The sequence below is a fragment of the Tachyglossus aculeatus genome, chromosome 8, assembly GCF_015852505.1.
Source record: "Tachyglossus aculeatus isolate mTacAcu1 chromosome 8, mTacAcu1.pri, whole genome shotgun sequence".
NCBI lineage: Eukaryota > Metazoa > Chordata > Mammalia > Monotremata > Tachyglossidae > Tachyglossus > Tachyglossus aculeatus.
This window is the reverse complement of record NC_052073.1, coordinates 39037844-39054842: the sequence shown is the minus strand read 5'-3', so window position 1 is coordinate 39054842 and position 16999 is coordinate 39037844. Positions and strand designations below refer to the sequence as shown.

Here is a 16999-nt window from a genome sequence, read left to right as displayed (position 1 = left end):
CATTTATTAAGCGCTTACTATGTGCAAAGCACTGTGGTAGATACGAGATAATCAAGTTGTCCCACGGGGGGCTCACGGACTTAATCCCCATTTTCCAGATGAGGTCACTGAGGCCCAGTGAAGTGACTTGCCCAAAGTCACACAGCTGACAAGTGGTGGAGCCGGGATTTGAACCCATGACCTCTGACTCCAAAGCCCGGGCTCTTTCCTCTGAGCCACGCTGCTTCCCCTGCAGCGGGGAATGAACAATGAAGCAGCGTGGCTCAGTGAAAAAAGCCCGGGCTTTGGAGTCAGAGGTCATGAGTTCAAATTCCGGCTCCGCCAATTGTCAGCTGTGTGACTTTGGGCGAGTCACTTCACTTCTCTGGGCCTCAGTGACCCCATATGGAAAATGGGGGTGAAGACTGTGAGCCCCCCGTGGGACAACCTGATCGCCTTGTAACCTCCCCAGCGCTTCGAACACTGCTTTGCACATAGTAAGCGCTTAATAAATGCCATGGCCCAAAGTCACACAGCTGACAAGTGGCCGAGCCGGGATATTACTCTATTTATTTATTTATTTATTTTACTTGTACATATCTATTCTATTTTTTAAATTTTGTTAGTATGTTTGGTTTTGTTCTCTGTCTCCCCCTTTTAGGCTGTGAGCCCAATGTTGGGTAGGGACAGTCTCTATATGTTGCCAATTTGTACTTCCCAAGCGCTTAGTACAGTGCTCTGCACATAGTAAGCGCTCAATAAATACGATTGATGATGATGATGATGATGATGATGACCTCTGACTTCAAAGCCCGGGCTCTTTCCGCTGAGCCACGCTGCTTCCCTACTTCCCGAGCGCTTAGTGCAACTGTCCGCTGTGTGACTTTGGGCAAGTCCACTTCTCTGGGCCTCAGTTACCTCCTCTGGAAAACGGGGATTAGGACTGGGAGCCCCACGTGGGACAACCTGCTCACTCTGTAACCTCCCCAGTGCTTAGAACAGTGCTTTGCACATAGTAAGCGCTTAATAAATGCCATTATTATTGTTGTTACAGGGCTCTGCCCGCAGTAAACGCTCAGCGAATACGACGGACGGACTGACGGGGGGCGAGGAGGCGTCGGGGACCCTCACCTGAAAGCCGTTGCCCGGAGGGTCCTCGCCCGGCGCCCCGTCGGAGAAGGGCTCCTCCAGCTGCTCCTTCAGGTCATCCGCGAGCCCGTCCACCCTGCGCACGAGGGCGTCCAGCTCCCGCCGCAGGGCACCCAGCCGGCCCAGGGGGACGCCGCCCGGCTCGCCGGCCCCGGGGGCCTCGCCGTTGTCCGGCTCGCCCGCGCCCGCCATCAGCCCGTCGATGGCCCGGCCCACCGAGGCGGCCTGCTCGCGGACCCCGGGCAGCCCGTCCAGCCCCCGGGCCTTCAGGAGCCGGGCGAGGCGGGGGTCCGCGGCGCCGTCCCCGCCGGGCCCCGGGGCCCAAGGCGGGGCGGGCACGCACTGGGCCGAGTCCCCGGCCTCGGCGTCGGTCTCCAGGGCGGGGCGGGCGGCCGGGCAGCCGGAGGCCAGGTCGCAGCGCTGCAGGTTGGAGAGCAGCACGCGGTTCTCGTACTGCAGCTTCTTCACCTTGCCGCTCAGCTCGCTCACCTGCGCCCGGGCGGCGGCCAGCTCCTCCCGCCAGGCCTCGGCCCCCGGGGGCCCCTCGTCCCCCGGCCGGCGCTCGGCCCGGTAGCGGCCCAGCTCGCGGGCGAGGCCCTGGTTCTGGCCCTCCAGCTCGGCCAGGGAGCGGCGCAGGAGGCCGGCCTCCTCCTCGACGAACTGCAGGTGACGCCTCAGCTCGGCCGCGCTCTCGCCCGACTCCCCCCCGGCCGCCGGGCCCCCGGGCTCGCCCCCGCCGTCGCGGTCCTCGTCCCCGCGGCCGGCCCGCAGCTCGTCCGCCTCGGCCCGGAGCCCGCGGGTCTCCACCTCCAGCTCCACCACGCGTCGGCTGAGCCGCGTGGCCTCCTCCTCCACCAGCTGCAGGTGGGCCTTGAGCTCGGCGGCCCGGGCGTGGGGGGCCTCGGCCAGCTCCCGGGCCGTCAGGGGGCCGGCCAGCTCCCCGTGCAGCGAGCGGTACTGCAGCAGCTCCTCGCGCATGCTGTCGTTCTCCCGGGCCAGGGTGGTCACCTTGCGGCACATCAGGGCCGACTCCTCCTTGGCGAAGTGCAGCTGGCAACGCAGGTCCGCGCTGTCCTCCTGCCAGCCGCAACGGGGGCGGGTGAGTGAGGTGGGACCACTCTTACTGTCCTCTCCAAAGCGCTTAGTACTCACTCGTTCATCATCATCATCAATCGTATTTATTGAGCCCTTACTGTGTGCAGAGCACTGGACTGAGCGCTTGGGAAGTACAAACTGGCAACATATAGAGACGGTCCCTACCCAACAGTGGGCTCACAGTCTAAAAGACTATAAAGTTCATATTTATGGAGCGCTTACTGAGTGCAGAGCACTGGACTGAGCGCTTGGGAAGTACAAACTGGCAACATATAGAGACAGTCCCTACCCAACAGTGGGTTCACAGTCTAAAAGACTATAAAGTTCATATTTATGGAGCGCTTACTGTGTGCAGAGCACTGGACTGAGCGCTTGGGAAGTACAAACTGGCAACATATAGAGACAGTCCCTACCCAACAGTGGGCTCACAGTCTAAAAGACTATAAAGTTCATATTTATGGAGCGCTTACTGTGTGCAGAGCACTGGACTGAGCGCTTGGGAAGTACAAACTGGCAACATATAGAGACGGTCCCTACCCAACAGTGGGCTCACAGTCTAAAAGACTATAAAGTTCATATTTATGGAGCGCTTACTGAGTGCAGAGCACTGGACTGAGCGCTTGGGAAGTACAAACTGGCAACATATAGAGACGGTCCCTACCCAACAGTGGGCTCACAGTCTAAAAGACTATAAAGTTCATATTTATGGAGCGCTTACTGTGTGCAGAGCACTGGACTGAGCGCTTGGGAAGTACAAACTGGCAACATATAGAGACGGTCCCTACCCAACAGTGGGCTCACAGTCTAAAAGACTATAAAGTTCATATTTATGGAGCGCTTACTGTGTGCAGAGCACTGGACTAAGCACTCGGGAAGAATAAGTTGGCAACATATAGACACGGTCCCTGCCCAACAACGGGCTCACAGTCTAGAAGGGGGAGACGGACAACGAAAGTGCAGTGCTTTGCACACACTAAGTGCTCGATAAATACGACTGACTGACTGACTGAATGATGCCTTGGAGGCTACTGGAAGGGGGACAGAAAATCCCAACCATGAGCCGGGGCAGTCATCATCATCAATCGTATTTATCATCAATCGTATTTATTGAGCGCTTACTGTGTGCAGAGCACTGTTGGTAACATATATAGTCGGCTTCTAGACGTGAGCCCACTGTTGGGTAGGGACCGTCTCTATATGTTGCCAACTTGTCCTTCCCGAGCGCTTAGTCCAGTGCTCTGCACACAGTAAGCGCTCCATAAATATGAACTTTATAGTCTTTTAGACTGTGAGCCCACTGTTGGGTAGGGACTGTCTCTATATGTTGCCAATTTGTACTTCCCAAGCGCTCAGTCCAGTGCTCTGCACACAGTAAGCGCTCCATAAATATGAACTTTATAGTCTTTTAGACTGCGAGCCCACTGTTGGGTAGGGACCGTCTCTATATGTTGCCAACTTGTACGTCCCAAGCGCTTAGTCCAGTGCTCTGCACGCAGTAAGCGCTCAATAAATACCATTGAATGAATGAATGAATGACCACCCGGGAGGTCCCGCCGCCCCTCTTCGCTTCTCGGCAGAAGCGGAAGCTCGTCTCCAGCCCGTCAGCCCGGCGTGGCCAGGGAGTGTGTCTGTTCATGGGTCTGTTGGGCTCTCCCAAGTGCTCAGGGCAGAGCTTTGCGCACTTTGAGCACTCAGTAAATACCACCGAATGAACCTCTGTTCTGTAACGCCCTTCCTCGGGGGGTCCGTGGAAGGGGCGGCCCGGAGACCGAGCGGTCCGCCTCCTCTTCCCCGGAGAATCGCCCGCCCCCCCGGGGCCCAGCACCTGGATCGACGACTTCTTCTCGGCCTTCCCCAGAGAACGCGTGCCTCGTTTCTTCAGTGAGAGCTGTAGGGAGGCCACTCAATCAATCACTGGTATTTATTAATAATAATAATAATAATAATAATGATAATGAAGCGCTTACTATGTACCAAGCACTGTTCTAACCCCCGGGGGGGGATACAAGGTAATCAGGTTCCCCGTCTTGGGGCTCACCGTCTTCATCCCCATTCGACAGATGAGGTCACTGAGGCACGGAGAGGTGAAGTGGCTTGACCAAAGTCACACGGCAGACAAACAGCGGAGCCTGGATTAGAACTCGCGTCCTCTGACTCCCAAGCCTGTGCTCGTTCCACTGAGCCACGCCGCTTCTCATTTATTGAGCGCTTACTACGCGCCCGGAACACAAGCAGGCAATCGGGGGTATCCGCCCAATGCCTACGCACGCACGGCCCTGGACTGAACGCTGAGGAGAAGACGGTCGGCAGACATCATCTCTGACCTCGAAGACTCAATCAATCAATCAATCAATCGTATTTATTGAGCACTTACTATGTGCACAGCACTGTACTAAGCGCTTGGGAAGTACAAATTGGCAACACATAGAGACAGTCCCTACCCAACAGTGGGTTCACAGTCTAAAAGGGGACTCGCGGGTCTCATTAAGTGCTTACTACGTGCTAAGCGCTGTACTAATCGCCGGGATACGGTACGACCTGATTAGGTCGGTCGCAGTTCCTGTCCCACATGGGGCTCACGGTCTTTATTCCCAGTTTACAGATGAGATAACTAAAGCCCAAAGAATCATCATCAATCGTATTTATTGAGCGCTTACTGTGTGCAGAGCACTGTACTAAACGCTGTACTAAGAATAATAATGATAGCAATGATGGTATTTGTTAAGCGCTTACTAAGTGCCAAGCTCTCTTCCAAGCGCTGGTAGATACAAGGTAATCTGGTTGTCCCAGTGGGGCTTCACAGTCTTCAACCCCATTTTCCAGATGAGGGAACTGAGGCACAGAGAAGTTAAGTGACTTGCCCAAAGTCAAACAGCTGACAAGTGTCAGAGAAGCAGCGTGGCTCAGTGGAAAGAGCCCGGGCTTTGGAGTCAGAGGTCATGGGTTCAAATCCTGGCTCCGCCAATGGTCAGCTGTGCGACTTTGGGCGAGTCGCTGCACTTCTCTGTGCCTCAGTGACCCCATCTGTAAAATGGGGATGAAGACTGTGAGCCCCCCCGTGGGACAACCTGATCACCTTGTAACCTCCCCGGGGCTTAGAACAGTGCTTTGCATATGGTAAGCGCTTAATAAATGCCATCATTATTATTATTATAAAGTGGCGGACCTGGAATTAGAACCTCCCCATGACCTCCGACTCCCAAGCCCAGGCTCCTTCCACTGAGCCACGCTGCTTAAGCGCTCGGTCTGCTGTGTGTCCATGGGCAAGTTACTTCACATCTCTGGGCCTCAGTTCCCTCATCTGTAAAATGGGGATTCAACTGTGAGCCCCACGTGGGACCGAGACGGTGTCCAACCTTGATTAGGTCGTATCTACCCCAGAGCTTAGTATAGTGCCTGGCATTCATTCATTCATTCATTCATTCATTCAATCGTATTTATTGAGCACTTACTGTGTGCAGAGCACTGTACTAAGCACTTAATAGTATAAAAAACAAAAAAACAGAACCTTGGCAAGCTGGCCAGCTGGTCCATCGTGGAGGAGAATCAAATGAACAGCTCTGACGTCAGGAGGGCTGACCACAACTCTAAACTGCAAGCTCCCTGCGGGCAGGGACTGTGCCTGTTTATTGTCCTCTCCCGAGTGCTCAGTATTCATTCATTCATATTTATTGAGTGCTTACTGTGTGCAGAGCACTGGACTAAGCGCTTGGGAAGTATAAGTTGGCAACATATAGACACGGTCCCTACCCAACAACCGGCTCACAGCCTAGAAGGGGGAGACGGACCACGAAAGTACAGTGCTTTGCACACACCAAGTACTCAATAAATACGACTGACTGACTGAATGAATAATGCCTTGGAGGCTACTGGAAGGGGGACAGAAAATCCCAACCATGAACCAGGGGCAGCTGGATCCTGCCACGCCCGCCGTTCCTGGCCGTGCCCGGCGTGCCCTGCCCGCTGTCCGGGTTCCCTCACCGTGCCTCGTTCTCGCCCGGCCCACGTCATCCCCCAGGCCTGGAATGGCCTCCCTCTGCCCATCCGCCAAGCTCGCTCTCTTCCTCCCTTCAAGGCCCTACTGAGAGCTCACCTCCTCCAGGAGGCCTTCCCACACTCAGCCCCCTCCTTCCTCTCCCCCTCCTCCCCATCCCCTTCCACCTTACCTCCTTCCCTTCCCCACAGCACCTGTATATGTCTATATATGTTTGTACGGATTTATTACTCTATTTTACTTGTACATATTTATTCTATTTATTTTATTCTGTTAATATGATTTGTTAATATGTTTTGCTCCCTGTCTCTGTCTCTGACTCTGTATTCCCCTTCTAGACTGTGAGCCCACTGTTGGGTAGGGACCGTCTCTATATGTTGCCAACTTGTACTTCCCAAGCGCTTAGTACAGTGCTCTGCACACAGTAAGCGCTCAATAAATACGATTGAATGAATGAATGAATGAATGAAAGGCAGGCTCCAACCACTTCCTTGGGAGGGCAAGCCCGGCTTGGGGGTCCCAGGAAGGAAGCGGGCAGAGCTCTCTGCTCACCACCCCCGCGGCGCTGGTAGAGGCTGGGCCATAAGCTCTCTTCCTCCCTTCAAGGCCCTACCGAGAGCTCACCTCCTCCAGGAGGCCTTCCCAGACTGAGCCCTCCTTCCTCTCCCCCTCGTCCCCCTCTCCATTCCCCCATCTTACCTCCTTCCCTTCCCCACAGCACCTGTATATATGTTTGTACATATTTATTACTCTATTTATTTTACTTGTACATATCTATTCTATTTTATTTTGTAGTATGTTTGGTTTTGTCTCCCCCTTTTAGACTGTGAGCCCACTGTTGGGTAGGGACTGTCCCTATGTGTTGCCAACTTGGACTTCCCAAGCACTTAGTACAGTTCTCTGCACACAGTAAGCGCTAAATAAATACGACTGATGATGATGATAAGCGCCCATGGGTGCCCGCCGCCCCTGTGCCGGGCGCTGCGTCCCCTCTCTTCCTTCGCTCCTCCTTCCTACTCTCTGCTCGGCTCCTGACAGGCGGCCACGGATGGGACAGCCCTTTCCGCGTCTCCCTCCTCCCGGCCTCGCTCATCATCATCATCATCATCATCAATTGTATTTATTGAGCGCTTACTATGTGCAGAGCACTGTACTAAGTGCTTGGGAAGTACAAATTGGCAACATATAGGACAGTCCCTACCCAACAGTGGGCTCACAGTCTAAAAGGGGGAGACAGAGAACAAAACCAAACATACTACCAAAACAAAATAAACAGAATAGATATGTACAAGTAAAATAAATAAATAAATAGAGTAATAAATATGTACAAACATATATACAGGTGCTGTGGGGAAGGGAAGGAGGTAAGATGGGGGGGATGGAGAGGGGGACGAGGGGGAGAGGAAGGAAGGGGCTCAGTCTGGGAAGGCCTCCTGGAGGAGGTGAGCTCTCAGCAGGGCCTTGAAGGGAGGAAGAGAGCGAGCTTGGTGGATGGGCAGAGGGATTGGGGGCATTCCAGGCCTGGGGGAGGACGGGGGCCGGGGGTCGATGGCGGGACAGGCGAGAACGAGGTACGGTGAGGAGATTAGCGGCGGAGGAGTGGAGGGTGCGGGCTGGGCTGGAGAAGGACAGAAGGGAGGGGAGGTAGGAGGGGGCGAGGGGATGGATGGACAGCCTTGAAGCCCAGGGTGAGGAGTTTCTTCCTGATACGAGTTTCTGCCTGATAGGAGTTTCTGGGCCCTGGGCGTTTTCGGAAGGCGCAGAATCCAGCTGGAACGGCCCGAACGGGCTGGGTAACAGGGGATGGGGACGTGGCCTCCGGCGGGCGGCCAGGGGCGGAGGAGAAGCAGCTGGCATACTTGGGGTATCTTCCCCGGGCCCCGCCCGGCCGACACTCCCACTCCGGCCGCCCAAGAATCCGTCGGGGCGGGAGGACGGCGGCTCGGGCCCGTGGCCTCTGAGGGTCCGGCGGAGGCGGGGCCGCCCCTGACCTCCTGGGCAAAGGGTCTCCTGACCTCCGGCGCGGGAAGACGGGTCAGGAAGCAGAAATCCCTGGCTTGCTCCTTCCCAAAATCCCCCACACCGCGGAGGGTCGGACTGCTCGCCCCAGCCCTCGCCTCCGGACACCCCGTTCTGCGCTGACCTCCCTCTGCTCTACCCCCTTCCTCTCCCCACAGCGCTTGCGTATCTTTGTACATATTTATTACTCTATTTATTTTATCGGCTGTGTGACTTTGGACAAGTCACCTAACTTCTCTGGGCCTCAGTTACCTCATCTATAAAACGGGGATGAAGATTGTGAGCCCCACGTGGGATAACCTGATCACCTCATATACCCCCAGCGCTTAGAACAGTGCCTTGCACATAGTAGGCACTTAATAAATGCCATTATAATTATTATTAACGATGTGTAGATAGCTATAATTCTATTTATTCGGATGGTATTGACACTCGTCTACGTGTTTTGCTTTGTTGTCTGTCTCCCCCTTCTAGACTACTGACACTCGTCTACGTGTTTTGTTTTGTTGTCCGTCTCCCCCTTCTAGACTGTAAGCCCGCTGTTGGGTAGGGACCGTCTCTACGTGTTGCCGATCTGTACTTCCCAAGCACTTAGTACAGTGCTCTGCACACAGTGAGTGCTCAATAAATATGAATGAATGAATAAATGACCTGTCTGGACCCCCGAGGAGGTGAAATGGGAAGCCCGGCCCCATCTCTTCTAGACTGTGAGCCCGCTGTTGGGTAGGGACCGTCTCTATATGTTGCCAACTTGGACTTCCCAAGCGCTTAGTACAGTGCACTGCACACAGTAAGCTCTCGATTGAATGAATGGATGAATCTCTCTACCGCTCTCCCCATCTCTGAAGCCCTCCAGAAATCACATCTCCTCCAGGAAGCCTTCCCCGGCTACCCTTCCGTGTCGCCTCTACACTTCAGTCCAAACTCAATCAATCAATCGTATTTACTGAGCGCTTACTGTGTGCAAAGCACTGTACTAAGCGCTTGGGAAGTCCAAGTTGGCAACGTATAGAGACAGTCCCTACCCAACAGTGGGCTCACAGTCTAAAAACTCACACTCAATAAGCTCTCTGATACTCACCCCACCCTCAGAGCTCCTCGGCCCACAGTTTGATCCTCTGCTTGCTTAGTACAGTGCTCTGCACACAGTAAGCGTTCAATAAATACGACTGCATGAATGAATGAATGCTGCTTCGTACATCCGTAATTTCTCTTACGCCCGCCTCTCCGCCTAGTCGGCCACCTCGTTGTGGGCAGGGAACGTGCTGTGTTGTCTGTCTTCCCCTTCTAGACCGTGAGCCCGTTGTTGGGTAGGGACCGTCTCTATCTGGTGCCAAACTGGACTTTCCAAGCGCTCAATACAGTGCTCTGCACACAGTAAGCGCTCAATAAGAGCAGTGTGGAGAAGCAGCGTGGCTCAGTGGAAAGAGCCCGGGCTTTGGAGTCAGAGTTCACGGGTTCAAATCCCGGCTCTGCCAATTGTCAGCTGTGTGACTTTGGGCAAGTCACTTAACTCCTCTGGGCCTCAGTTACCTCATCTGTAAAATGGGGATTAAGACTGTGAGCCCCCCATGGGACAACCTGATCACCTTGTAACCTCCCCAGTGCTTAGAACAGTGCTTGGCACATAGTAAGCACGTAATAAATGCCACCACTATTATTATTATTATTACTTCACTTCTCTGGGCCTCAGTGACCTCATCTGTAAAATGGGGGTGAAGACCGTGAGCCATCCGTGGGACAACCTGATCACCTTGTAACCTCCCCAGAGCTTAGAACAGTGCTTTGCACATAGTAAGTGCTTAATAAATGCCATTACTATTATTATTATTACTTCATTTCTCTGGGCCTCAGTGACCCCATCTGTAAAATGGGGATGAAGACTGTGAGCCCCCCGTGGGGCAACCTGATCACCTTGTAACCTCCCCAGCGCTTAGAACAGTGCTTTGCACATAGTAAGTGCTTAATAAATGCCATCACTATTATTATTATTACTTCACTTCTCTGGGCCTCAGTGACCTCATCTGTAAAATGGGGATGAAGACCGTGAGCCCCCCGTGGGACAACCGGATCACCTTCTAACCTCCCCAACACTTAGAACAGTGCTTGGCACATAATAATAATAATAATAATCATGGCATTTGTTAAGTGCTTACTAAGTGCAGAGCACTGTTCTAAGTGCTGGGGGGGGATACAAGGTGATCAAGTTGTCCCACGTGGGGCTCACAGTCTTAATCCCCATTTTACAGATGAGGGAACTGAGGCTCAGAGAAGTTAAGTGACTTGCCCAAGGTCACACAGCGGCCATGTGGCGGAGTCGGTACTCGAACCCATGACCTCTGACTCCAAAGCCCGGGCTCTTTCCAATGAGCCACACTGCTTCCCCATAGTACAGTACATAGTAAGCGCTTAATAAATGCCATCATCATCATTATTATTATTCTCTGGGCCTCATTTGGAAAATGGGGATGAAGACGGTGAGCCCCCCGTGGGGCAACCTGATCACCTCGTAACCTCCCCAGCGCTTAGAACAGTGCCTTGCACATAGTAAGCACTTAATAAATGCCATCATCATCATTATTATTATTATTCTCTGGGCCTCATCTGGAACCAACTTGGACTTCCCAAGCACTTAGTCCAGTGCTCTGCACACAGTAAGCGCTCAATAAATACGATTGAATGAATGAATGAATCAATCAATCAGTCATATTCATTGAGCGCTTACGGTGTGCAGAGCACTGGACTAAGCGCTTGGGAAGTACAAACTGGCAACATATAGAGACAGTCCCTACTCAACAATGGGCTCACAGTCTAAAAGACCGGGAGCCCCCTGTGAGGCAACCTGATCACCTCGTAACCTCCCCAGCGCTTAGAACAGTGCTTGGCACATAGTCAGCGCTTAATAAATGCCATCATCATCATTATTATTATTATTCTCTGGGCCTCATCTGGAACCAACTAGTACTGCCCAAGCACTTAGTCCAGTGCTCTGCACACAGTAAGCGCTCAATAAATATGATTGAATGAATGAATGAAGACCGTGAGCCCCCCGTGGGGCAACCTGATCACCTCGTAACCTCCCCAGCGCTTAGGACAGTGCTTGGCACATAGTAAGCGCTTAATAAATGCCATCATCATCATTATTATTATTATTCTCTGGGCCTCATCTGGAACCAACTAGTACTTCCCAAGCACTTAGTCCAGTGCTCTGCACACAGTAAGCGCTCAATAAATACGATTGAATGAATGAAAGAATGAAGACCGGGAGCCCCCCGTGGGGCAACCTGCTCACCTTCTAACCTCCCCAGCGCTTAGAACAGTGCTTGGCACATAGTAAGCGCTTAATAAATGCCATCATCATCATTATTATTATTATTCTCTGGGCCTCATCTGGAACCAACTTGTCCTTCCCAAGCACTTAGTCCAGTGCTCTGCACACAGTAAGTGCTCAATAAATACGATTGAATGAATGAATCAATCAATCAGTCATATTTATTGAGCCCTTACTATGTGCAGAGCACTGTACTAAGCACTTGGGAAGTACAAATTGGCGACATATAGAGACAGTCCCTACCCAACATTGGGCTCACAGTCTAAAAGACCGGGAGCCCCCCGTGAGGCAACCTGATCACCTCGTAACCTCCCCAGCGCTTAGAACAGTGCTTGGCACATAGTCAGCGCTTAATAAATGCCATCATCATCATTATTATTATTATTCTCTGGGCCTCATCTGGAACCAACTTGTACTACCCAAGCACTTAGTCCAGTGCTCTGCACACAGTAAGCGCTCAATAAATACAATTGAATGAATGAATGAATGAAGACCGTGAGCCCCCTGTGGGGCAACCTGATCACCTCGTAACCTCCCCAGCGCTTAGAACAGGGCTTGGCACATAGTAAGCGCTTAATAAATGCCATCATCATCATTATTATTATTATTCTCTGGGCCTCATCTGGAACCAACCTGTACTACCCAAGCACTTAGTCCAGTGCTCTGCACACAGTAAGCGCTCAATAAATACGATTGAATGAATGAATGAAGACCGTGAGCCCCCCGTGGGGCAACCTGATCACCTCGTAACCTCCCCAGCGCTTAGAACAGGGCTTGGCACATAGTAAGCGCTTAATAAATGCCATCATCATCATTATTATTATTATTCTCTGGGCCTCATCTGGAACCAACTTGGACTTCCCAAGCACTTAGTCCAGTGCTCTGCACACAGTAAGCGCTCAATAAATATGATTGAATGAATGAATGAATGAAGACCGGGAGCCCCCCGTGGGGCAACCTGATCACCTTGCAACCTCCCCAGCGCTTAGAACAGTGCTTGGTACATAGTAAGCGCTTAATAAATGCCATCATCATCATTATTATTATTATTCTCTGGGCCTCATCTGGAACCAACTTGGACTTCCCAAGCACTTAGTCCAGTGCTCTGCACACAGTAAGCGCTCAACAAATACGATTGAATGAATGAATGAATGAAGACCGGGAGCCCCCCGTGGGGCAACCTGATCACCTCGTAACCTCCCCAGCGCTTAGAACAGGGCTTGGCACATAGTAAGCGCTTAATAAATGCCATCATCATCATTATTATTATTATTCTCTGGGCCTCATCTGGAACCAACTTGTACTTCCCAAGCACTTAGTCCAGTGCTCTGCACACAGTAAGCGCTCAATAAATACGATTGAATGAATGAATGAATCAATCAATCAGTCATATTCATTGAGCGCTTACGGTGTGCAGAGCACTGTACTAAGCGCTTGGGAAGTACAAATTGGCAACATATAGAGACAGTCCCTACCCAACAATGGGCTCACAGTCTAAAAGACCGGGAGCCCCCTGTGAGGCAGCCTGATCACCTCGTAACCTCCCCAGCGCTTAGAATAGGGCTTGGCACATAGTAAGCGCTTAATAAATGCCATCATCATCATTATTATTATTATTCTCTGGGCCTCATCTGGAACCAACTTGGACTTCCCAAGCACTTAGTCCAGTGCTCTGCACACAGTAAGCGCTCAATAAATATGATTGAATGAATGAATGAATGAAGATCGGGAGCCCCCCGTGGAGCAACCTGATCACCTTGTAACCTCCCCAGCGCTTAGAACAGTGCTTGGCACATAGTCAGCGCTTAATAAATGCCATCATCATCATTATTATTATTATTCTCTGGGCCTCATCTGGAACCAACTTGGACTTCCCAAGCACTTAGTCCAGTGCTCTGCACACAGTAAGCGCTCAATAAATACGATTGAATGAATGAATGAATGAATCAATCAGTCATATTCATTGAGCGCTTACGGTGTGCAGAGCACTGTACTAAGCGCTTGGGAAGTACAAACTGGCAACATATAGAGACAGTCCCTACCCAACAATGGGCTCACAGTCTAAAAGACCGGGAGCCCCCCGTGAGGCAACCTGATCACCTCGTAACCTCCCCAGCGCTTAGAACAGTGCTTGGCACATAGTCAGCGCTTAATAAATGCCATCATCATCATTATTATTATTATTCTCTGGGCCTCATCTGGAACCAACTTGGACTTCCCAAGCACTTAGTCCAGTGCTCTGCACACAGTAAGCACTCAATAAATACGACTGAATGAATGAAAGAATGAAGATCGGGAGCCCCCCGTGGGGCAACCTGATCACCTTGTAACCTCCCCAGCGCTTAGAACAGTGCTTGGCACATAGTCAGCGCTTAATAAATGCCATCATCATCATTATTATTATTATTCTCTGGGCCTCATCTGGAACCAACTTGGACTTTCCAAGCACTTAGTCCAGTGCTCTGCACACAGTAAGCGCTCAATAAATACGACTGAATGAATGAATGAATGAAGACCGGGAGCCCCCCGTGGGGCAACCTGATCACCTTGTAACCTCCCCAGCGCTTAGAACAGTGCTTGGCACATAGTCAGCGCTTAATAAATGCCATCATCATCATTATTATTATTATTCTCTGGGCCTCATCTGGAACCAACTTGGACTTCCCAAGCACTTAGTCCAGTGCTCTGCACGCAGTAAGCGCTCAATAAATACGATTGAATGAATGAATGAATCAATCAGTCATATTCATTGAGCGCTTACGGTGTGCAGAGCACTGTACTAAGCGCTTGGGAAGTACAAATTGGCAACATATAGAGACAGTCCCTACTCAACATTGGGCTCACAGTCTAAAAGACCGGGAGCCCCCTGTGAGGCAACCTGATTACCTTGTAACCTCCCCAGCGCTTAGAACAGTGCTTGGCACATAGTCAGCGCTTAATAAATGCCATTAAAAAATAAAATCAAATAAAATAAATACGACCGAATGAACGATAACCGCCACCGAGGGTTCGGCCGGCTCGAGGTCCCTTCCCCGGACGGAAGGAAAGCCCCGGTGGTTTCTCTTGCCCACCGCCGCCAAGGACCCCGCGGCCCCCCGGGGCCGACCCACCTCTCGCAGTTTCTCCAGTTCGTTGTGGAGCACTTGTTTGGCCAACTGGGTCTCGACGAGTCTCTGGTGCAGGGCCTCGTTCTCCTCCTCCAGCTTGGCCCGCTGCTTCTCCACGGCCTCCAGTTCGTGGTGGAGTCGCACGGAGATGTCCTTGGACACCTGCGGGGCGGGGAGGGCGCTTAGCGGGGTTGGGGCTCGGACGGAGGGGTCGGGGGGCGAGCTCGGCTTGACGTGGAACTGTACTGATGGCCCCTCGCGGGCAGGGAATCTATCCGTTTATTGTTGTACCGTCATTCACTGTCTCTATATGTTGCCAATTTGTACTTCCCAAGCGCTTAGTACAGTGCTCTGCACCTAGTAAGCGCTCAATAAATCCGATTGATGACGATGATGATGATTCATTCATCATCACCATCGTCAATCGGATTTATTGAGCGCTTACTGGGTGCAGTAACCTGGGTTCTCATCCCAGCTCCACCACGTAATAATAATAAGAAGAATGATGGTATTTAAGTGCTTACTATGTGCAAAGCAATCAATCAATCGTATTTAGTGAGCGCTTACTGTGTGCAGAGCACTGGACTCAGCGCTTGGGAAGTACAAATTGGCAACACATAGAGACGGTCCCTACCCAACAGTGGGCTCACAGTCTCAAAGGGGGAGACAGAGAACAAAACCAAACATACTAACAAAAGAAAATAAATAGAATAGATAAATAAATAGAATAGATAGATAAATAGAATAGATAAATAAATAGAATAGATAGATAAATAGAATAGATAGATAAATAGAATAGATAGATAAATAGAATAGATAAATAAATAGAATAGATAAATAAATAGAATAGATAAATAGGATAAATAAATAGAATAGATAATTTCATTCATTCAACCGTATTTATGGAGCGCTTACTGTGGGCAGAGCACTGTTCTAAGCGCTGGGGAGGTTACAAGGTGATCGGGTTGTCCCACGGGGGGCTCACAGTCTTCATCCCCATTTGACAGATGAGGTAACTGAGGCCCAGAGAAGTTAAAAGTCACTTTTAGACTGTGAGCCCACTGCTGGGTAGGGACTGTCTCTATATGTTGCCAACTTGTACTTCCCAAGCGCTTAGTCCAGTGCTCTGCACACAGTAAGCGCTCAATAAATGATTGATTAATAATAATAATAATAATAATGGCATTTATTAAGCGCTTACTATGTGCAAAGCACTGTTCTAAGCGCTGGGGGGGTTACAAGGTGATCAGGTTGTCCCACGGGGGGCTCACAGTCTTCATCCCCATTTTACAGATGAGGGAACTGAGGCCCGGAGAAGTGGAAGTGACTTGCCCAAAGTCACACAGCTGACAATTGGCAGAGGCGGCATTTGAACCCGCAACCTCTGACTCCAAAGCTTGGGCTGCCCAAGCGCTTGGGAAGTCCAAGTTGGCAACATGTAGAGACGGTCCCTACCCAACAGCGGGCTCACAGTCTAGAAGGGGGAGACAGACAACAAAACAAAACATAGTAACAAAATAAAATAAAATAAAATATCGTTCCTCTCCCAAGCGCTTAGTACAGTGCTCTGCACTCGGTAAATAAATGACTGAATGAATGAATGTCTTTGGGCACCTGAAAGATGGGGTGAAAGATGCATGCAGAGAAGCAGCGTGGCTCAGTGGAAAGAGCCCGGGCTTTGGAGTCACAGGTCATGGGTTCAAAACCCGGCTCCGCCGACTGTCAGCTGTGTGACTTTGGGCAAGTCACTTCACTTCTCTGGGCCTCAGTGACCTCATCTGGAAAATGGGGACTAAGACTGTGAACCCCCATGAGACAACCTGATCACCTTGTAACCTCCCCAGCGCTTAGAAAAGTGCTTAGTACATAGTAAGCGCTTAATATATGCCATCGTTATTATTGTCAGCTGTGTGACTATGGGCAAGTCACTTCACTTCTCTGGGCCTCAGTTCCCTCATCTGGAAAATGGGGATTAAGACTGTGAGCCCCCGTGGGAAAACCTGATCACCTTGTAACTTCCCCAGAGCTTAGACAGTGCTCCGCCACTTGTCAGCTGTGTGACTTTGGGCAAGTCACTTAACTTCTCTGTGCCTCAGTTCCCTCATCTGGAAAATGGGGATGAAGAACTGCGAGCCCCCCATGGGACAACTTGTAACCTCCCCAGCGCTTAGAACAGTGCTTTGCACATAGTAAGCGCTTGATAAATGCCATCATTATTATTATGCACGTACACATACGCATGCCCTTGGGCAAGTCACTTAACTTCTCGGAACCTCAGTTCCCTCCTCTGTAAAATGGGGATGATGTCTGTGAGCCCCACGCGGG

The 16999-nt window shown here is 51.3% G+C and overlaps 1 protein-coding gene across 1 annotated transcript in view; it reads right to left on the bottom strand.

Moving 5' to 3' along the window:
• Positions 1-16999, bottom strand: part of SOGA1 (suppressor of glucose, autophagy associated 1) — an 82067-nt gene that overhangs the window by 25678 nt on the left and 39390 nt on the right. The window contains 3 exon segments of the mRNA XM_038750157.1: positions 1111-2205; positions 4049-4111; positions 14678-14836. Of these exon segments, the coding sequence (XP_038606085.1) occupies positions 1111-2205; positions 4049-4111; positions 14678-14836 (1317 nt within the window).